Raw genomic sequence first — 20,558 nt, 5'->3', positions numbered from 1 at the left:
TTCTGCGTCTTGCTGACCAAAAGATACGAGGCAAGATTGCTGTATGGAGAGTGGAAACCTAGCTCTTGACCGTGTCGTTATTCACGTGTGGGGGGCAAGTTTGGGGGCCAATTGACTTTTCTTTTCAACGCAATCACGGACAGACTTACCTTTGCAAGACACCGTCTACCGGCCGACTCGAGGAACGCTTCCACCCCCGACAACCTCACCTCGACCGGGTCCCACGGCTCACGATGCCGGCCCGCGGATGTCGGTCGTGGACTCTGGAGAAGTGAACTGTGTGGATCAAAAATCATTGAACCGGTCGAATCGTTTTCCCGTAAACGGCTCGAAAGAAACAGCCTCCAAGTGTGGACACACAAACAATCATGACCTGTTGAACAGCTACCTTGGGTGTAGTCGGGAAACATGAAAGCACGAAGTAGACTCGTTAAGTTGTTCATCCAGAAGTACCCCGTATCACATCCCAAGGCCCCAACAAAGAAGAACATGCGGAACAACCAAACCAAAAACGTAGTCTGATCTCGTTTGTACTGCACTACATGCCGCATGCCGTAGTACGATGCAAGGTAGCAAGCACAGTCAGTCTACTCGGATGGAAATTTCAAAAAGGGGGCAACTCCGTAATCCTCTGTAATCCAATTCAAATGCTTCAGGAGGGACATGAAAATGTTAATGAAGCCCAATAACACGCATTGCCACTCGCCCAACTCAGCCACCCTTCAGAAGGCTCAGAGTTGACGGGCAAGCAGGGACTCCCAGTCGGTGATTTACAACCCCACCAAAAACTACGTTATCCACTCCGTCACGCTAAGTAGCACTTACAAATGCGCACCCCTATACGCAGTACGAGTGGTCTCCAGCGGCAGTGTATCCAATAAGAACCGCCACGTCGTTATACGCGCTGACCTCCCTGTTTGCCTCTTCCTCTTAAACTATGTTTAGTGGTAGATCATTGTTCGGATTTAAATTAATAAATGCCTCTTTTAAGAACGTAGCATGACAACGCCGACGTGGGTTCTCTTGGAAAAGCCATGTAAGTGGTGGTATCAACCCCTTTCGTATGGATTTTTGTTCAACGTCGATGTCAAAGTAGCACGCGGCAGGAGTAGGTGAACCAAGACTAAGAGATTATGGGTAGGAAGACTACAGACCGCAGCCTATAGAATAGTAATAATACGGATAGCATCTACGTCCTTATTGAAAATGACCAACCCAAAAACCAACTGTATCCGATTCACGCACTTTTTTCCGTTGTACCTTGGGTTCAGTGTCAACCGATTGACACCAAACACATCCACTGCTGTTACTTCCCCCATTCCCGTTTCGTGTGAACCAGTCATCTAGACGAGGTTCACATCACTAAATCCCGGGCCGTAGATGCGTCTCTGGTCGAGTTCCCAGATGGATTTTCGATCGCTCTTGCGGTCCCACGACGGCATCCGCTTGGCCCTAATCAGCTCCACAGATGCCTCACGTCTGCGCTCCTCAAGGGCGACGTGGAAAGACTTGAAGGAGTCGGCGTAGCTTACGCAGACTCCTTCATTTGAGGAGGGGGGCCAGCGGCGCTGGGCTTGCGGAACCCCGTCTTGAAAACATCCTTGACCATGAGGAGGGAGGTAGCGGACCAGAGGGCGAACTCGAAGGCGGCCAAGACGGTGTCGGTACGGGCAACAGCGCACACGGTGCCACGGCAGAAGAGAAGCTTGCTGAGGAAGACGGCGAGGGCAATAAAGCCGGCGAAGTAGAAGAGGACGTTCAGGAGCTCAAAGGCAACGGCACCCCAGGGGTGGGAGGCTAAAATGGTGTTAGTTGATTTGTTTCATTCCAAACAAATCTCAACTTGGAAGATGGGGTGAGACTCACCTCTAGGAGCGAACTTGGGAACCAGCTCGAGGTAGGCAATCGAAATGAAAGACCAGAGCGGTACGAAGACCAAGAAGTTGACCTGGGACGGGGACGAAGTCATCGTGTCCATGTTGTACCAGTTGGCGACTGCAAGCACACAGTCAGCGCATAATTATCTCCCACCCTAGCCACCATAGGTTCCTCATCACGTACTGAAGGCCGAGAGACCGAGGATCACCAACGCCAGAACACCCTGGACAATTCGGAGAGGAAGAATGAGACCCATCTTGTCGATTTTCGTGATCGTTTCGTTAGAGATTCGTGAGGTTCGTTTCGACGGTAGAGAAAGGAGACGAAAGTAAGGAGAGAAAAATTGTATGGTAAATAAGTCTAAGCTGCCCCCAGTGCGCTGTTGAGAAGTGAAGAAGGAAGTTTGACAAGAAAAGGGTGGAAACGGTCGAGCGGGAAAAGGTCCAAGAAGAGGCAGCACAGCATGAAAGAGGGGAAATCACTTATGCTTTTGTATGGGCTGGGCAGGCCCATCTCTCCCTGTCTGAGTGTTTGAGAGGCGGAACATGTAGTCGCGGCTCTAGTCATCACTGGACACCCATGGGTAGGGTTGGTGCTGGGCAATGCACGGCCTGAGACCTCTGAAATGCATCTGAAACGGGACTCCCCTGGGCCGTCGCCATGCGCTATCCAGACGAGAAGATGGTGTGTAGCAGGGCCCCAGAAATCCCCATGGACCAATCCCAGCACAAGATCAACAGAGCCTCCTCTTCATGCCGGCTCACGGCTTGGCGCTGGCAGGTAACGCAGTACCTAGTCTTGACTGTCTTGTTGCGTTTGGTCGGACGGCCTGGGGTGTTGGTTATGTCGTATCTTGGCTGTCGCTGTGCCCTCTCTGGCGCTGGCCTCGTGGCAGGCTTACATCAAAGGGGGGGCTAACGAATACAACGAGTGGTTCTTGATGGAGACGCGCACACGCATTTGTCGGACGACAAGACGTGAACTGGGTTCCGCGGGCGGAGCTTGATGGGCGATACGACGCCAGCGGGCGGCAATGCTCTCCTCAACTCTGAACGTGAGTAAGAGCCCAAGAGAGAGGCAGAGAGAGCCTCGTCATGCAGGAACGGCGATGTTGAGCATAGGCTTGGAGAGTCTGGAAGCCAAATTAACGTTGCATTGCTGCAGCGATACGAACCGCCAGCAACGACAAACCATACTGCGTAGCCTTGCCTCACTCCGACCTCATTTATGTAGGCCAGCCCTGATAGCGACAGGTGGGGGTGGGTGGGTGGGTTTGGCAGACTTGAGGTGAAAGGCCGGAGCGAGATCTTCAGATTGAGAAACACAGAGGGGCGGCATTACACAAGGTGCCTACTAAGGCCAATGGCAGGCTGGTGCAGATGCGCGAGTCTGCAGGCCAGAGGCTCAGGACTCGGAGGGTTTGAGGCTGAAGAGCAGCGAGTCTCAAGATGCCAAGCATGATTCGCCCGGGGCCCAGCATGTGTCACCGAACTTTCGACGACGGGCCATCTCGTGTTGTGGGTGTTGAAACAAATTGGGACTAGAGTAGACTGGCAAAACGTAGCAAGAAGAGTAGGTAGGCCATGGGAATCAATGGAAGTGTGGACGGGATTTGGAGCTTGGCTTCGTTGCGACGAGACCACAGACGAGGGCGAGGACGATGAATGGGGTGGAAACCGCAAAAGGGAATGCAGATGGATGGGACTCGTAAACTGCAGAAAGAACCTAAGAGAAAAAAATGTCCGAACGTATCTTGTTTCCTCGCTACCAGGTCTACCCCGTTCCTGCCTCCTTCGAGACCCTCACGATTCCCATTTAGCGGGCGGGTTGTGGGTTGCCAAACTCTCCAACGCTCCTCCCCTGTCAAGTCTATCTGTCCGCGCAGGGAAAGAGCCAAGAGCTATGGAAGTCTCTTGCCGCGAAGTATAGTTAGTTTAAGGTACGTGGGTGCGTACCTACCCAACTAGAGTCTCCCGTCGGTTGAGGTGTGCTTAGTAAAGACCGGCAGGACCTCTTTCTCTGAAGCACTTGAAGCACTCAGGACTCAGGAGAGGGAACATGGACGTTTTGTCAAGCCAAGCGCCATGGAAGATCTACGGCAGAAACAGTACGGCGGACGTTACAACGCCAAGGGTGCCGCCCGAGTTTCTCTGTACATGAGCTAGTGTCAGGGGATTTCGAAACAGCAGCAACAATGTACCATCCATACCGCTCACTCCGTACGGATACACTACGAATAAGAGACTACGGATACATCGCCTTACGTGCAGGCGCCACCTGGGGGAGGAAATCTTGGCTTCACGTATCATCCGCAGGGGCCTCCCGTCACCTACCGATGCGGGAAACCGGGGACATGCAGGCGAATGCAGGCCCCAAGGGCCCCAAAGTCGTCGTCGCTTCTGTCGTCTCTCTGTTCCACGTTCCACCACTCCGCAACCACACTTTGCTGTTCTTAAAAAAGCTGCTGAGACGCCGCACAACCTGCTCCCAGACTCAGTCCGATACTCAGATTGCCAAGGATTCTCCCTCGACAGATTCTTCATACTCTTGGCATTCCCATCTTCCTTGCTGCTTCCTGCTGACACATCTTGCCTCTTCTAGACTTCTGCAGGGCCTTTGCGCAGTCAAACTCGCCATTCTGCCCCCCTCCACGAGTCCACCCTCGACGGCCCCGACCTGTCTCACGACTCGCTGCAACAGCGGCTGCCTCTGCCGACTTGGCCAGCCTCGAAACTGCTACTCTATCAAAGCTTCGCCTCGCCAGACATCATGTCAGAAAGGCTTGGATTTGCTGGGCATCGAAACCATCCGCTCATCCTCCACCCTTGGTGCCGACTGTATGGGTTCCCCCATAATATTGGCACTGCATCGGACGCTCTCCAGACTCTTGGCCGCCATCGGAGAGTCCATTTCTGCCACCCGTAGAGCCTCAACGCAGCACCCAACTTCTTGGCAGCCCATATGGAATTCGCCTGATCACTACATCTCCGCCCAATCACTCTTCGCCGCATGAAAGAACATTCTCAAGTCTGAGCTACTCGGGACCGTGCCGTATCAGTCCGACTTACAAAAGCAACACACTACTGAATTTCCACATATGGGTTCTGTGGCCGACTCGCCTACTTTATCTGCATGTCTTGTTTCAACATTATTAGTAGCGTATTTATACGCGAAGAAACGAAAAACTTCCACGGAGATCACACCCTGGCCACGTAGTGCGGACCAGGCAACAACACCAGCCTGCCCTCGCTGCTTTCTAGCCACGTCTTCCCCTCTTATCACGAGACTCTGATTCTCTGTGTGTTTCCGAGACTCTCAGAAATGGCAATCTGAAAAGAACAGCTGGCCTACGTCGTGTCATCCCGAAGCCCATACGAGTCATCCCAGAACTTATACTCCTGAGGCATGCAATCGCCACCCGAGCACACACTGATCGGACGTGACCCAAAACGTAGACACTTGTTTTGTGTTTCTCTAGTCCCGCCAGAGCCGTTTTCTGTATCATCAGCGTCTTCTTACAATTGACACGTCAAAGCTGTCGTAGGCTTATTCGTACCTGTAGCTGATGTCTGTCACTCAGTTGTCAGCCGGGAATACCATTTTAATGCTGCGCTGATCTTGGGCAAGAAACCCAGGGGCAGCATCATGACTTTTGAGTGTCGTAATCTTGCTTCGCACCAAGGTACCTTGCGCTTCGTTGCTCTCCCGGCCACACTGGTCTACCTAGGAGGGCCAGCTGGGTGCGTACAAATGTAAGGTAGGCAATTACTGTCTACGCCAATACTAGCAACTCTGCTCTTCTGCCAGAGCTCGCATCAGTTTGCATCTCTTCTTCACAGATAGACTCAAAAGAAGATTTCAACTTTGAGAAAAGGCAAATTGGGGCTTGGCCAGCTAGACGTTAGCAAGATCTCGGGCACTTGGTTGGCGCAACGTGCTCAGCTTGGGCCAAGTTTCTCGGAATTCACCCTTCGCTATCCGCCCAACAGGAACTGGAGGCACCTGAGGCTGGAGAGAAAGCTGGCAGAATTTCGGCACCTGTTCCTGTGGCTTCCACCTGTCGCTGGTGCGGCACTGCGGCTCCAGGCGGGCGGACTTCTTGTAAGGTGGCAGGTGGGACCCGGACTTGTTCGGCCCTTTCGGGTACGGGTGTCCAATGACCTCCGCCCGGAGTAAGACAGCTGTCCTGCGCCCGGACCTGAGACTGAGAGCACAGCTCTGGCATGTGACAAATCCGGCCTGCTAGTCCCTTCACAGACTGACCATCTCTTCAGTGCGTGCATCATTGACAGCATCTTACGAGTTGACGTTGATACTGAAGATCAGCAATATGATGAGCTTCATAGTCGTGATAGAAGACAGTAAGAAAGGTAGTTATTGTTTTCAATTGCATAGCATGGGATTTCGATTAGTATTCGGTGCTCAGGGGAAGTGACGGATGACAGCTCCGCTGTCGGGGATCTACCTGTAAAGAGTGGATGAATGACTGATCCCCGTTTGCTGGGAAATTAAGCCTCCCCCATATGCATAACCCCGCTAAGATGTCACTGTCATTGTTGAGCTTACGAACTGTGGAATACTCCGTATGAATACCTCATAGCATATCACAACTTGGAGGCTGGCCTGGTGTAACTCACATGTTGAGTCGGGTTTCTCCAGGCCAGGTCTCACCACATGGCTGGCAATACTGTGTTACCTGCCCCGTAGATACACCCATAAGGTAAGGTAGGTAGTATACATGGCCACACGGCCAACAGCAGACGCATTCCTCCACGTGGACACTTTGCTGTGAGGTCATGACGGAAACCACGGGGTATCTTTCCCCATTATTTGCGAATCTCCGACCCAGAACCCCCAGCTTCAGCTCCCACTCCCTCCACCGCCAGCCCCCCAGCGCCCCCGCAAGCCACTGCATCCAGCGCCCCCTTGGCGGGTCCTCCTGGTGCCAATCAGCACCCTTCAACAGCTGTAGTGGTCCCCTTAGCGCACTCACCATCTGGGGTTGCCGAGGACCTTGAGACCTTAGAGTGGCACCCTCGCCCTTCTGGGGGCTTGTGCCTCGGCCTACGCTCCCAAACTCGGCCTCGCTCATTGGATCGTCTCTCCGTTTCCTGCACCTTCTCACTTGGAGGCCAAGAAACGACAACCGAATCCCCCGTACGGAGTAGCTTCGACGCGCACTTGGCTCGACTAGATCTTCCGTTGTAGACGAAACTTTGAATGACCTAGACAAGCTCCCCCCCTCGTTTGTCCCGAAATCCTTCTCGGACGGATTACTTCTGTTTATTCCAACTTTTTTTTTTTCTCCTTTCAAAACCTTTCCGTCCCGACACCTTTCAACGAGCTTCACATCTTTCTCTCCCGCACATCGCCTCCATCTCACCAGGCCCCCAGCATCTAGTCTTACTTCTTTGCGCCATATCCTGCTGCACCGTCGGGCCCCCAACGAATTGGCAGCGAGATCGAGGTAGATCGTCCGTCAGCAACGTAACCAACAGTCGTCGGCTGCAAGCACTCCCCCACAGGTCCCCGCTGTCGCTGCGAACATGGCTCCCACAAAAGACACCGCCGCATACATACAGGAGCTGGCTAACCCGCCGCCTCCCGGCTCGCCCTATGGAGTCCCGATCCCAGGCTCCGAGAAGGAAGGCCGCAGTGCCATCTATCGCCATTGGCGCTTCCGCGACGGCCCTCTGCTGTCCACTTTCGATCCCGCGGTCCAGACCGTTCACGACTTGTTTGAGGAGTCCTCCAAGAAGCGTCCCAACGCTAAGTGCTTGGGTCACCGAGCATGGAACCCCGCGACCAAGGACTGGGAGAACAAGTACACCTGGGCTACTTATGCCCAGGTTGCCGAGCGTCGCAAGAACTTCGGCGCCGGTCTGATTGAGATTCATCAGAAGATTGGCATCACCAGCGACAACTACGGTGTCGGTTTGTGGTCGCAAAACCGCCCCGAGTGGCACATTGCCGGTACGTTGACTGTCACATGCCAAGCACGAGGCGCAAACTGCATACTGACTCAAAGTTACTAGATCTCGGTGCTGCATCCCAATCTCTCTTCACCGTCTCTCTCTACGAGACCCTCGGCCCCGACACGACCGAATACATCATCAACCACGCCAACTTGGCCTGCGTAGCTACCTCGTTGCCGCACATCCCCGTCTTGCTGAAGCTTGCCCCGCGCCTCCCATCACTCAAGCTTATTGTGTGCCTTGACTCCCTCGACGATGGCGAACAGGCTGGCTACTCCAAGCTGTCCGTTCTGAACGGCATCGCTGCCCAGAATGGCATCCAGATTTACTCCATGGCTGGCGTCGAGGAGCTCGGCCTCAAGTCCGGTCGCCCCATGCGTCCCCCACGCTCGACCGACTACGTCACCATCAACTACACCTCTGGAACTACCGGTATGCCCAAGGGTGTTGTCCTGACCCACGGCAACGCCGTTGCAGGCCTCACAGCCGCGAGATCCGCCGGCACCGTTACCTACAAGGACGTGCACATTTCTTACCTGCCCCTCGCCCACATCTACGGAAGAATGGTTGACCAAACTGCTCTGGCCGAAGGCGCTTGCATCGGTTTCTTCCGCGGCGATATCGTAGGACTGGTAGATGACATGAAGATTCTCGAGCCCACAGGGTTTATGTCTGTTCCCCGCCTGTACAACCGCTTCAACTCGGCCATCCGAACTGCCACCATCGACGCAGACGGTGTAAAGGGATCCCTGTCTCGTCAGGTTGTCAGCACCAAGAAGGCCAACATGAAGCAGCCCGTTGGCAAGGCAAGCAACTCTCACTTCTTGTACGACAGAATCTGGACCCCCAAGGTTCGTGCTGCTGTCGGCCTCAAGAAGGCGCACAGCATGGTCAGCGGTAGCGCTCAGCTGGATCCTGACGTCCACGAGTTCTTGCGCGCGGCTTTCGGCAACCACTTTGTGCAGGGATACGGCCTGACGGAGACGTACGCCGTCTCGACTGTTCAGCTGAAGGGTGACTTCACACTTGGCAACATCGGACCGCCAGCCTCTTGCAACGAGATCTGCTTGGAGTCGGTTCCCGACTTTGACTACTTCGTCACAGACAAGCCTTACCCCCGTGGTGAGATTCTCCTCCGCGGTCCCAGCATCTTCAAGGAGTACTACAAGAACGAGGAGGAGACGAGCAAGGCCCTCGATGCAGATGGTTGGTTCCATACTGGAGATATTGCCGAGGTCGACAACATGGGTCGCTTCAAGATCGTCGATCGCAAGAAGAACGTTCTCAAGCTGTCGCAAGGAGAGTACATCTCGCCTGAGCGTATCGAAAACGTCTACTTGGGTAGCTGCAGTCTGCTGGCCATGGCATACGTCCACGGCGACCCGTCTCAGTCGTCGCTCGTCGCTGTCTTTGGTGTCGACCCCGAGAACTTTGCGCCATTTGCAAGCAAGATCCTGAAGAAGACCATCGACAAGACCGATCTTGCAGCAATCAAGGCAGCTGGCGCCGACAACAAGGTCAGGAAGGCCCTGCTCGCAGAGCTTGACCGGATTGGCAAGAAACACAAGTTCAACAGCTACGAGCGTGTGCGCAGCGTTTACCTCACCATCGACCCCTTCAGCATCGAGAACGAGCTGTTGACACCTACGTAAGTGGAAACTACCTTATTAGCACTAGACATGGACACCTGCTGACCTAGTACGAACAGACTTAAGCTCAAGAGACCGCAAACCGCAAAGGCGTTCAGGGCGCAGATCGACCAGATGTACGAGGAGATCAACGCGGAGCCGGCCACCAAGGCCAAGCTTTAGAAGGTTTGTTTATTTAGAGGATTGGCGTTGGATGATGTCGTGTCACATACAGGCGGGCAATGCTGTACCATATAAGATGATCTATCTGCTTTCTAGAGTTCACAACCACTAAATTTCATAAAGAAACGTAACCTTATTGCAGTGATGCTAAAGTTATGAGGCATGTTTTGATATTGATGAGAACCGCTTTAATGCATACTTTCGTTATAGCGCTAGCTGAATAAGTTACATGTTGATACCTCGCGTACCTATCCAAGATTAATACATACCAAGTAGTATGCCTCTAACTATTTATAAAATCATTATTAAATCTAGTAGTATATGCGCGTATTGTGTAGTTGAAAGGTGTGCCGTATCGTGTGAATTCCATTGAAAGCCTGATCCCGTTAATATTAAATCTAGTAGTATATGCGCGTATTGTGTAGTTGAAAGGTGTGCCGTATCGTGTGAATTCCATTGAAAGCCTGATCCCGATAAGGTCGATCTTTTGCGCCTGTAAAGCCGGAAAAAAAACCACCATATAAAGCTTAACATGTGCCATATCGGACTTTGATGCGCTGGAGAGCGTGAGCTGGCGCATCTGGCTGGCATCTGCGGGGCCGATGACCTCCGAAGCCAATGGCGCTCCGGTCCGGCATGCGACATGACGGCATTGGACGGGGGGCTATTCGGTTCAACGTTGTTCTACAGCCATTCGATTGGACTGTTCATTTATTACCGGCGCATTTAGACTTTGTTACTTGGCGTTGTCCCTCGATGAATGCACGCGACGGCAGAGCGACGCGCCGTATCAGCGCAAGACGGTTCGCGGGGCGCAGAGTACGGGTGACGTCGGGTTCATTCTTGTTTTGTGACAGCCTATGCGATGTTTAAACATGTACTAAAATGTTGTAGAACATGTCTTAGGTCTTTTTTCGAAGGTTTCTTAAAGGAGTTGAGGTGTTTTGCTTGGGTGATCTCGTGTCCCCGGCGAGGTGCTGCCTTCGCGAAGAGCCCAGAAGGGTTGGTTGATATGTCACTAAAGAAACGAAGCATTCACATGTGATTGAGCGACAGGACCTTGAGCTCAATAAGCTGTCGCATACGTTTACTTTGGCAGTTCAATGTTCGAGGGCGATATATCTGAACAATTTAAATGCTTCTTTAATACTAAATTGTGAACAAATCATTGTTCAGATCAAAGACCATTTCAATAAAAATACTTTTATAGCAAAGTTCTAATAAATCTTAACTATGATATTCTAGTACTTTCTCTATTCTTTCAAAGATACTAAGTAAATAAATTCATTAATCTCTAAGAATAATTTTTTTCTAAAACTTAACTTATTATATCTTGAGAAAAGAACGTTGTTTCTTACGTAATACTATTTTAGACCCTTACGAGTATCAAGAAGGTACATAGACCCACTATTTCTTAGCACTTCCACCTGACCCGCCTCTATTGACCCATTATAGCTACCTTCTTCGCTCTAATTAAATGCGACCTGACGATCTACAATTACGCGTCCAACGACCTTCACTTTACGCGTGTACGCTGGCCGAGCCTTAGCTGGACGACGACGACGACGACGCGTCGATGTCCTTGGGATCGCGACTATGTTTGCGAGTCCGAAGGGCAAGTCGAACGCCACGACGATCGATCTGACGGCCGCCCCGAAGAAGAAGACCGACATTATCGACCTCACGCTCGACGATGACCGCGAAACCAGCTCACGGCCTGCTGAGGCCGAACCGCCTCGAAAGAGGCAACGGATGCACTACGGTCCCGACTTTCCTATTGACCCGGATGGCGGTGACTCTGAGAAATTCATGCGGTGCCTGAACGCACAGGTCAGGCCATACATCACCGAGGCGTTGCTCAATGTTCCGCAAGATACGTTCAAGATTGCAGATATCGCTCGACGGGTAAGTAGGACACTCTCTCTCACCTTCCTCTCCCCTCTTGTCTCTCTTCCTCGCACTCATCATATTTCGTTCTCGGAAGCGAATTGTCTAACAGAAAGGCTGCAGGTGCTCGGGGAGGTGTACCATTCCGCTATAGAAGACGACGTGATCGACATCAACCAAGGTTTCCTGTCCCAAAATGCAGTCAAGAAGCTGGCCGCTCTCGCGCGTTATCGTATTGCGGACCTTTGCAACAATTACGAGGTGAGAACCGACCCTTACACTTACGTACCGGCCCGCCTCAGGACGGCAATACACGAGTGTCGTACTGACTTTCTGTTTTAGGAATACAGGAAAAAGCCCCTAAGCTTTGGTGGGATTCGGGTCCCCCTCCACCCGGACGGATATCGTGGATCGAGACTCGCTTCCGAACAAGGTCCTCCGACGGCGCCAGCCAGGCCAGCGCCGCGGCCGGCGAAGAAACAACCTCGACCGAAGCCTCCAGCGAAGAGTCGACGAGAGTCTCAGCCGGCGCCTGAGGTGGAGTACCAGCCAGAACCCGAGCAAGAACCCTACCCAGCGCCTCAACCCCCAGCTACAGAACCCCCGGTCGTCGCCGTTTCGACAACGAACTATCGAACGAGGGCGCAGGCCAGGTCCTTCAAGTTATGGAAGGCCCATGATTCACAGGCCGGGGCGGCGGCGGCTACCCCAGGCCACAAGGCCAAAGTAGCCTGGATGACGATGCCGCGGCGGCCATACACCACAACGGAAGAGCGCGAGACGATTCTTCGTGGCACCTCCAAGCTTGTACGAAACCTACCGGCGGCGACAGCGCCGGGCTCACTGCCCTTCCACGTCGACTTCACACCCGACGAGTTGGATGACGTACGGAGAGTAGTGCGGGCTATGTGTGACAAGAAGGTCAAGCACAAGCGGAGGGACAATACGGATAGAGAGCTGGGAAAGATGCTGAGAAAGCGGCCCGACCTGCTCACGACTTTACCACCCATGATCGAGCTTAAGGGAACGCTTGCGCAGCGAGACCACGTTGCGATTCGGAACTTCCTCGACGAGCTAGCGAATCGGCACAAGAGACCGGCCCGGCATCCAAAGGTGCTGACGTTGGAGGTTGACGAGTCCGACAAGCAGGGTGAGGCACAGCGTACCAGTCAGATTTCTGCGCTCTTGTTGGCGCGGGAAGTCGACGGAAACCGAGGCTTCGGCCGGATGCGTCGCCACATCAACTTCACCAACGAGTTTAGGAAGGCTCACGAAGACGACATGGAGATGCGGGCAGAGTGGGTGGGCTGCGCTGGTGACATTATGACGATTGCCTGGACTTCAGACACAAACTTCGTCTGCGGAGCCACGGCTCATTCCGATTCGCACAACCAGCAATACAACAAGGCTGGTAATCTTTTGCTTTGCTCGACGACGTTGGGCCAGCTGAAGGCGTATCCGGACCACAGAATCCCTCGACCGATTGTCGAGAAGGGCGAGAACTCCACAGAGGCTATGAGGGAAAGTCAGAGCCCGTGGCTCTACTCCTCCGTCGTGTCTTCTGACTATGATCGCATCAATAACCGTGCCTACACGTCGAGTTTCGACAAAACTGTCAAGGTGTGGAAGGTCGATGACAGAGGAGCAAATATGGAGGCTTTAGGCACTTGGGAACACGCGGGCAATGTCAACTTTGTGGCTGTATCTAAACACGAATCTGGCATGGTGGCGACTGCTGCTGATGTGCCCACCCAAGCTGTCCGGGTCTACCGCGTTGATAACGACAACGTATCTCAGAGCCCTTATCAGGTATATACCGGCTCGAGAACATGGGACGAAGGGAATGAGGAGACGACAGCAACCCAGAAATGGGCTTACTTTCCAGCAACGATGCAATGGGGCTTAGCCGAAGGTGTGCAACACTTGCTTCTCGTTGGCTACTCCCCTCGCAGTCTCACGGGAGATGATAACGATATTCCCGATGAGAAGTTGAACACCGGCGAAATCTGTCTTTGGAACTGCCTCACGGGCGAAAAGATCAAGGTTTTGACGGCGTCTACACAGAACGTCTTTGAGGTGGTTTGGCATCCCACTCTACCGAGCTTCATTGTGGCAACATCCCCGGCTGGGCTGATGGTTGACGACGAGACTCTGACGCAGATTCGCATCTTCCGCCCTAGCTTGACGCCTGAAGGCGACACAGCCTTTGGCGAGATGCAGTGCCTGGACTGTCCGGCCAAGGATATCAACGAGCTCACAATCAAGCCCAACAGCGTCCTCTGCTCATACGTGACTGCGGCTTGCACCGATGGAAAAGTGTACGTCTGGGATACCTCGCGAGGCGACAAACCTATCCACGCTCTACGGCATAAGAAGCCGATCGACGAATTCGATCCAAATTTGGGAAAGCGAGAAGACCTGGACGTGGGCGTCAAATTCACGGCGTGGGGGACTACAGCGGATCGCTTCTACACAGGCGGGTCAGACGGAGTAGTCAAGGTGTGGAACGTACGCAATTTCCGGCAGCCCCTCGTCCGGGACCTTCTAGAGGCTCCTGGAGCTATAGCATGCGGAGCTTTCTCTCCATGTTACTCGAGGCTTGCTATCGGAGACGCGAGTGGTCGAGTGATGCTCCTCTCGCTGAACAAGGAGGACGAGCCTCCGGCCAAGTTCGTCCTACCCCCGATGCCGGCGGGCATGCGACCTCGTCGTCCCGTGCGCCGTCCGATACCCGTCATCGAGCACGCCGATCCCCCGGCTCCACACCAGAATAATCAGGACCAAGAGCCCAAGACCGGAGTCGAGAGAGGACGAAGAATGCTCTCCTCTGGCCAACTCATTCGTCACCCGGACGCCACCGTCGGCGTCATCCAGGGGCCTGCGTATTTCACCTTAGGCCTGCACTGCCCCAAATCGCATTTTGAAGGCGATGCGTCCCAGCCCCTGTTGGCGAAGGTCGAGGAGATTCAGCAGGAGAACCAAAAGATGTTCCGCCGTAGGTCGCTGCGGGTTACCCGTCTCCGGCCGCTGACTGACGTGGGCTCCGTGGCCCTCGAGCGTCGGCATGCGCGCAACGTGTCGAGGGACTTGGATCTGCAAGAGCTTTGCGAGATGACGAAGCTCAATCTGCTCATGGACCAGGTGAATATCGACGACCCTATCTACGATGAGGGGTGGGATTTCGAATATGAGGAGGGTGACCTCGATAAGAGCATTTGGGCTACGCTTTCGTGACAAGCAGAAGTACTCTAAAGAAGGGCCGATATAGCCTTTTTGAGATGTAAGCTGGTTTGGCTTATGGCCTTTATAAGCCGAAAGGGCTGATGTTGCCTCTATTAGACTCGAGCTTCATTAGCTGACGGCCTTTTGAGGCTGAGAGGATGTAAATAATTCTATTAGACGAGTACCAAGACTTACGACATTAAACTGGGGTTTTATGAATAGAGTGAAATCTGAATTTGTTTAATTATTCTTTCTTGATAATAAGCCCACTATTGGTTTCTTTAGACTTTAAGAGAGGAAACAAGCTGTCATGATAGAGTGCTGTTGTTTTTTTTTTTTTATAAAAAAAATTTGGTAAAAGATATAAAACAAACAACATTTGTATGCATTATTGAGACTACTTAATAGTGAATAGCTTCTATGTCGACCTAGTGATGCTTAAGAATATAGAGGCCGGGTTTACTAAATATATTGTAGATAGCTTGCCGGGATATTATTTCATGTCTCTCTCGAAGAATCGAGTCCTTTTGCCGTTATGGCATTTGTTAAAGAAGTAGAACGATCTAAAATCACACTGAGGTGGGAGATATTGGCCTCGTCACCATGTTTACTTGACTACAGGGCTTCTGGATCTCACTTCCGCCGCCAATCAAAGGTTGAAACAAGCATTCACTGACCAAATGATTAGCTTCGCCTCTACAAGCAGCATGAGACATGAGAATGATCTTCGATGCAAACTATCTTACACTCTATATAATGCCTCCTCCAGGCCCCTTTAGTCTAAACCCGACAAGGGTGCGACCCGGAAAGAGCCGAGCTCATGAATCCAAGCATCTACAGCCATGGTATGTGTGTGTTTGTGTTTGTGTGCGTCTAAGCTTTTGGTATCCCTTTCTCACCTGAAGGACTGTACTCGTACATGCAAGCGCGGTCTCTATACTTCTCTCATCCCGCTCTCCCTCGCGCTGTATGTTATATGATGAATATGAAGGAGGTGACGGCACGGTAGGAGAGGATACTGGCTAGATTGAGCGACCGATTCGTCATGTGATACTGAAGAGCGTAAGTAAGACAATGTATTCTTAGGCCCTGCTTGTATCTCGGGCAATGACTTCACTTCAAAGCTAACCGATCCGTGTTTGGGACCAAAAACAAGATACTGCAGAACATACTACCCTCGAATCAACAGCGTCACTTAGATACCCTCCCGAGATAGGACGGTGGGATTCAAGGCAGGTGCAAGTGGCTAGCAGTTTCTGACATAGCTCCTCTAGGCTGGCTAGGAAGAGACAGGAACCATGACACAGAGGATAAATCTATATCCTACACTCTCTAGTAGATATAACCTAAAAAGAAGAGTTCAACCCCCGATGGAGGCTACATACATCTCTGGTGCTCATGCTGGGATTCGAACTCGGGGGTAACTCGCTAAGCCTGTCGTCAAGTAGGCTGGTTGGCGGTTCTGATTGTCGACCATTGACCACTCCACCTCCAGCCAGGTTTGACCTGACCCGTCGACCTAGACGGGCGCCTCCTGGCTGGTGACGGGAATGGGGTTGAGGGGGGGTATATGCCTTGCGCCCCTTCGTGGTAAGATGATGCGTCACGTGTGGAAGGGATGGGTGATAAGGAGGGAAGGTACGGTTAGGTACCTTACAGTCAAATCCTTTTGGAATCAGGTGTCATGGCAGGGATGAAGAACACCCGACTGGCTACCTAGTTTTATTCTTTCCTCAGCTACAGCTTCACGGGTTCTAGTGTCAGTATCCCACTGCACTCGAATAGATTGGACATGAGTTACTTTTGCTATCTGTCCGAATTCGAATATCTTCAACTACGCTTCTTCGGTGTCAAATCTGGCGGTCATGTTGATGGGAGACTAATCCTTCTTCGTGACCAATGGCAGTAAGACGGTGCCTTCCATGTTACGGACTACCATTTGCCAATGTCTAAATCACCAGGGTGTCACAAAGCTTCACTGAACCAGATGTAGGCTAAAACAGTCCTTTTCTTTTTGCTACGTTACAATGGGAGTTCGAGTGAAAAATCACCCTACAACCAAGAACCAGTTGACCAAACCCTTGAAGCCCAAAAGCCAGCAAGACCACGATACGATAAAGCATCATAGTGCGCGGGTATCGAAAAAAACAAAGTCCTGATCCACCCCCTTTCCTCTCCAAATGAGCTCAGTTACTTTTGGTGTGGGTATTTCCTTTTCTCTCCTTGATATCCTTGCCCAGCTACCTCCCCCATATGAACGCCAGCCCAATGCACACATCCATGATTATCGCAGGCCAAAGGCCAAAGCTCGCGAGGGTCCAGAGGGACGTCGAAACGCAGAAGCAAATAAAGTATACCCCCTTCCATATACAACGCTCAGCGGATCCGAGAGGCCGCGCAGGAGAGAACAACTCAGTTGTCCTTGGCGGCCGGGAACGCGAAGCCGGGAGGGTACGCAGGCATGCCGTTGGGCAAGGTACCGATGCCATAGGGGAACTGCGGAAGCGGCTGAGAGTTGGCCGAAGAGAACTTCTTGTCGTCACGGCGCTGGTCACGGTCGCGGTCACGGCCACGGCGCCAGCGACCGAGGTCCTCGCGGCTGTCGTCGCGTCCACCACCACGAGTAGAGCGAGGTCCGTGGTTGCCGCTCTTGTCGGTCTGCATGCGGCGGCTGATGGCCTTGGAGGAAACACCATTGCCAATCTCGATATCGGGCTCCTCAACGACCATACCCTCTTCGATGGGCTTACCGCCACTGCCTCCATACTCGGCGGTCAACATCCACTTGCGATCAGCCTCTGTAAGCTTGCTGATAGGAATGATGCTAACACCCGTACGGTAATCGCTACAGTCGCGCGGACCGAAGCCAACGCCCCAGCGGGTCTAGGTTGTGTCAGTCGAAATACTTGGTAGTCAGAGATCTTTGGGACTTACTCTCAGCTGCGACTCATCGTCGTTCTGCGGCATGTTGCTGTTGGCACGCATCTCCATGCCATCCTTGGCACGAACGGCATCCTCGCGGGAGACCATCTTAACGAAGGCGTGTCGCTTGTCCTTGTTAACGATGCAAGACTGAACCTGGCCAAATCGAGTAAAGATGGCACGAAGCTCGTGCTCAGACTGGCTATAAAGGCTGTCAGTCAATGTTCAAATAAGTAAAAATATTTACGGCTATACTTACTTGACACCGCCGACGAACAGGGTGCGGCTCAGAACCTTGATGTGTCCAGGCTTCAAGTTACGGTCATACTCAACCCACTTGGCATCCGAACCACGGCGCGAGTCACCATGACCACCTTGAGAAGCACTGTGGCTTCCATGGGGGCTACGCTGGCGGTACTCACTACCATAGCGACCGTCTCTACTGTCGTGACGGCCTCGATCGGGGGAGCGATGTCCATAGTCGTAGCCATTGTCGCGGTCGTGAGAAGAACCACCCGAGTTCCAACGGCGGCCAGGCGATCTAGACCGGGTTGTACGTTCATATTTCCCATTTCCAGCTCCAGCTGAGGTACGAATGTAGCGACTTCCCTCGCTGGTGTCACTGGGCTGAACGGGACCACCCCATCCCTGACCGCTGCCGTAGTAACTCTGGGCCGCGATGGGGAGTGGAGTAGATGTGGTAGAGGGCGTGGGTACAGGCGGTCCCGAAGGAGTAGCGCTGTTTTGATTGCTGGCAGCCGCAAGCGCTGCGACGATTTGCTCCGCGGTGAATCCCGAATTGGCAAACATCTGCATGAGAGCCATTTGCTGACCATTGACTCCCTGAGGAGGCTGAGGGCTAGCTCCTGGAAACGGCAGTCCAACAGGAGGAGCCTGGGGCTGGCCTTGGGCGTATGCATACGGAGTCGCTGTGTTAGGGGGGCCACCAGGGAAAGGAGGCATAGAGTACGGAGCCTGGGGGAACTGGTTGACGGGAGGAGCTGGAGGCGGCGGCGGCGGTTGCTGCTGCTGCTGTGGCGTGGAGCTTTGTAGTCTAGAGAGCAAGTCTTGCAAGTTCTGAGGCACTGCGGGGGTTTGAGTCTGAGCCGGGGCGGGAGGCTGGATATGACCATGGGCCTGGCCGTAATTGTGGCCCTGATTGAAGTTCTGGCCATGTCCGTTACTCTGACTCTGGCTATTCTGCGGCTGGCCGTAGCTCTGGGTCTGAGGCTGGCTCTGGACGGACTGCGTAAGTTTGGCCAGATTGGCGATGATGCTGTTGGCATCAGCAGGACGGGGTTGAGCAGCCGGGGGAGCCGCGGATTTGGATCTGTAGCCCATGGCCTCGACCAAGCCTGGTGGGGGACTACCCTCAGGCGTGTAGGACTGAACTGAACGGGCAGAAGAGTCAGCAAATTGTAAACCCGGGCTAGCACAACGGAGGCGACGAAGCTTGTTGATCATCTGGTGAGATGGTGACATACTCGGGTCAGGCGAAGATTCGATCTTCCGCTGGAAATCATCGAGGACATCAGGAGAGAAAGTGGCAACTCTACGCCATATCTCGAGCAGCTTAAGCAATTTCTCCTACATAAAGGGCAGCAGTGTAAGTAGATTATTCAGCCATGTCAACAGAAAGCAAATAACATATAGACATCAATGAACGTGTCCGAAAGAGTCTCAAGCGTTCACTCTCACATTGTCCGGTGTGAGGTAGATGAAAGGATGGAGGGCGAAAGACATCCCGGTCCATGTCGGAACCATTATGAGATATGCCAACACACAAAGTATTGTAGTAGAGGGTGCTTCGAAAATTGCAACATTTGATGCGTACCTTTTGGCCTTCGAGGCGCAACTGCACCATGTCACTGATGAGGGTGTGCATGAGACCGGTAATTCGGTGACAACCAGCGCCAAAGGTTCCATCTCTCGCAGAACCATCAACAGGCTGGCCGGACACTCTGGCTTGGTCAAGCCACTTGCGCATCACAGAGTCTATCACGTATAGGACTCCAAGCTTGTAAGGAGCAGAAAACTTCTTGAACGTGGTATACAGCTTCTGGATGAGAACCGACTCATTCTACAGAGAAAGTTTCGAGGTTAGTCAAGGTACTTGGCTAGGCGAGCGAGATGCGACGCTGCGTTCGATATCGTATCGTACCTGAATGTTGTCGACACAGATGGTAGTGATATTAGCAATGCGGTTGGCGGTGACACCAGGAGCCTTGTAATTCTGCATGGGTTCGAGGGCGGCTTCTAGCTCCGCCACAGCAGCGGCGGCAGAAGTCGGGGCAGCCATTCTGCAGGGCGCTCGCTGGCAACTAAGATGTGGCGATGGCGATTGTGGTGTCTTTCCTCAGGGGTTTGCCTGCGAGCGAAGTACGATTGGGAAGAGGATAGATGGTTTGGTTTGGTTGTAGTGGGCAGGCTCGAGGCAAAACAGATGAAGTGCCAGTAGCTAGGGCCTCTTTTTTTGCTCTTTGCGGCCTGCAAGAAGGGTTGTTCAAGAAGAGGTTTACTGAGGGCGCGGGGAGGTACGCGACGTCCAGGAAGTGGAAGTAGTCAAGAGTAAAAGAGTGCCACGCTCTTTCCTAGAGTAAAATCAGGCAGGTACGTCCGGTCGCTCCTTCCCTCGATCAACAACTTTTTGTGTGTATTTTGTTTTACAGACCGCGCAGGCAGAAATAAGGTAGATATCCCAAAATGTCGCGCGACGGCAATGTGTCCAGCACTCTAAAGGTACGAATGGATCGAGTTCCTGGATTGGATGACTCTCTACTTTGTACGGACAGAGCGTGCGACGCCTTTTTTGACGAGTCGTCCCAAGGAGGTCACAGAGGAGAATTTTCAAGTGGCAGGAGCC

General features: G+C 52.9%; 5 protein-coding genes across 5 annotated transcripts; 3 read left to right on the top strand and 2 right to left on the bottom strand.

Annotated features, from left to right (window-relative positions):
* Nucleotides 1–1,343: 1,343 nt before the first annotated feature.
* Nucleotides 1,344–2,134, bottom strand: CPAR01_12916 (uncharacterized protein; the record flags this gene model as incomplete). The annotated part of the gene is made up of 4 exons (XM_060497170.1): nt 1,344–1,452; nt 1,533–1,797; nt 1,867–1,995; nt 2,062–2,134. The coding sequence occupies 4 exons, from the start codon at nt 2,132–2,134 to the stop codon at nt 1,344–1,346; spliced, it is 576 nt and encodes a 191-aa protein (XP_060344703.1).
* A 2,513-nt stretch (nt 2,135–4,647) lies between these two features.
* Nucleotides 4,648–4,803, top strand: CPAR01_12915 (uncharacterized protein; the record flags this gene model as incomplete). The annotated part of the gene is made up of 1 exon (XM_060497169.1): nt 4,648–4,803. One exon carries the CDS (start codon nt 4,648–4,650, stop codon nt 4,801–4,803), a length of 156 nt encoding a protein of 51 aa, XP_060344702.1.
* Nucleotides 4,804–7,424: 2,621 nt separating this feature from the next.
* Nucleotides 7,425–9,664, top strand: CPAR01_12914 (AMP-binding enzyme; the record flags this gene model as incomplete). Its single annotated transcript, XM_060497168.1, has 3 exons — nt 7,425–7,851; nt 7,914–9,501; nt 9,553–9,664. 3 exons carry the CDS (start codon nt 7,425–7,427, stop codon nt 9,662–9,664), a joined length of 2,127 nt encoding a protein of 708 aa, XP_060344701.1.
* A 1,596-nt stretch (nt 9,665–11,260) lies between these two features.
* On the top strand, nt 11,261–14,785 carry CPAR01_12913 (WD repeat domain-containing protein; the record flags this gene model as incomplete). Its single annotated transcript, XM_060497167.1, has 3 exons — nt 11,261–11,569; nt 11,675–11,836; nt 11,894–14,785. The coding sequence occupies 3 exons, from the start codon at nt 11,261–11,263 to the stop codon at nt 14,783–14,785; spliced, it is 3,363 nt and encodes a 1,120-aa protein (XP_060344700.1).
* Nucleotides 14,786–17,185: 2,400 nt separating this feature from the next.
* On the bottom strand, nt 17,186–19,994 carry CPAR01_12912 (RNA recognition domain-containing protein; the record flags this gene model as incomplete). The annotated part of the gene is made up of 6 exons (XM_060497166.1): nt 17,186–17,656; nt 17,708–17,897; nt 17,955–19,086; nt 19,180–19,282; nt 19,530–19,775; nt 19,857–19,994. 6 exons carry the CDS (start codon nt 19,992–19,994, stop codon nt 17,186–17,188), a joined length of 2,280 nt encoding a protein of 759 aa, XP_060344699.1.
* Between the last annotated feature and the right edge of the window lie 564 nt (nt 19,995–20,558).

Source organism: Colletotrichum paranaense, assembly GCF_030867605.1.
Source record: "Colletotrichum paranaense strain IMI 384185 chromosome Unknown Scaffold_11.1, whole genome shotgun sequence".
Taxonomy (NCBI): Eukaryota; Fungi; Ascomycota; class Sordariomycetes; order Glomerellales; family Glomerellaceae; genus Colletotrichum; species Colletotrichum paranaense.
This window is presented reverse-complemented; position numbering and strand designations above follow the sequence as displayed.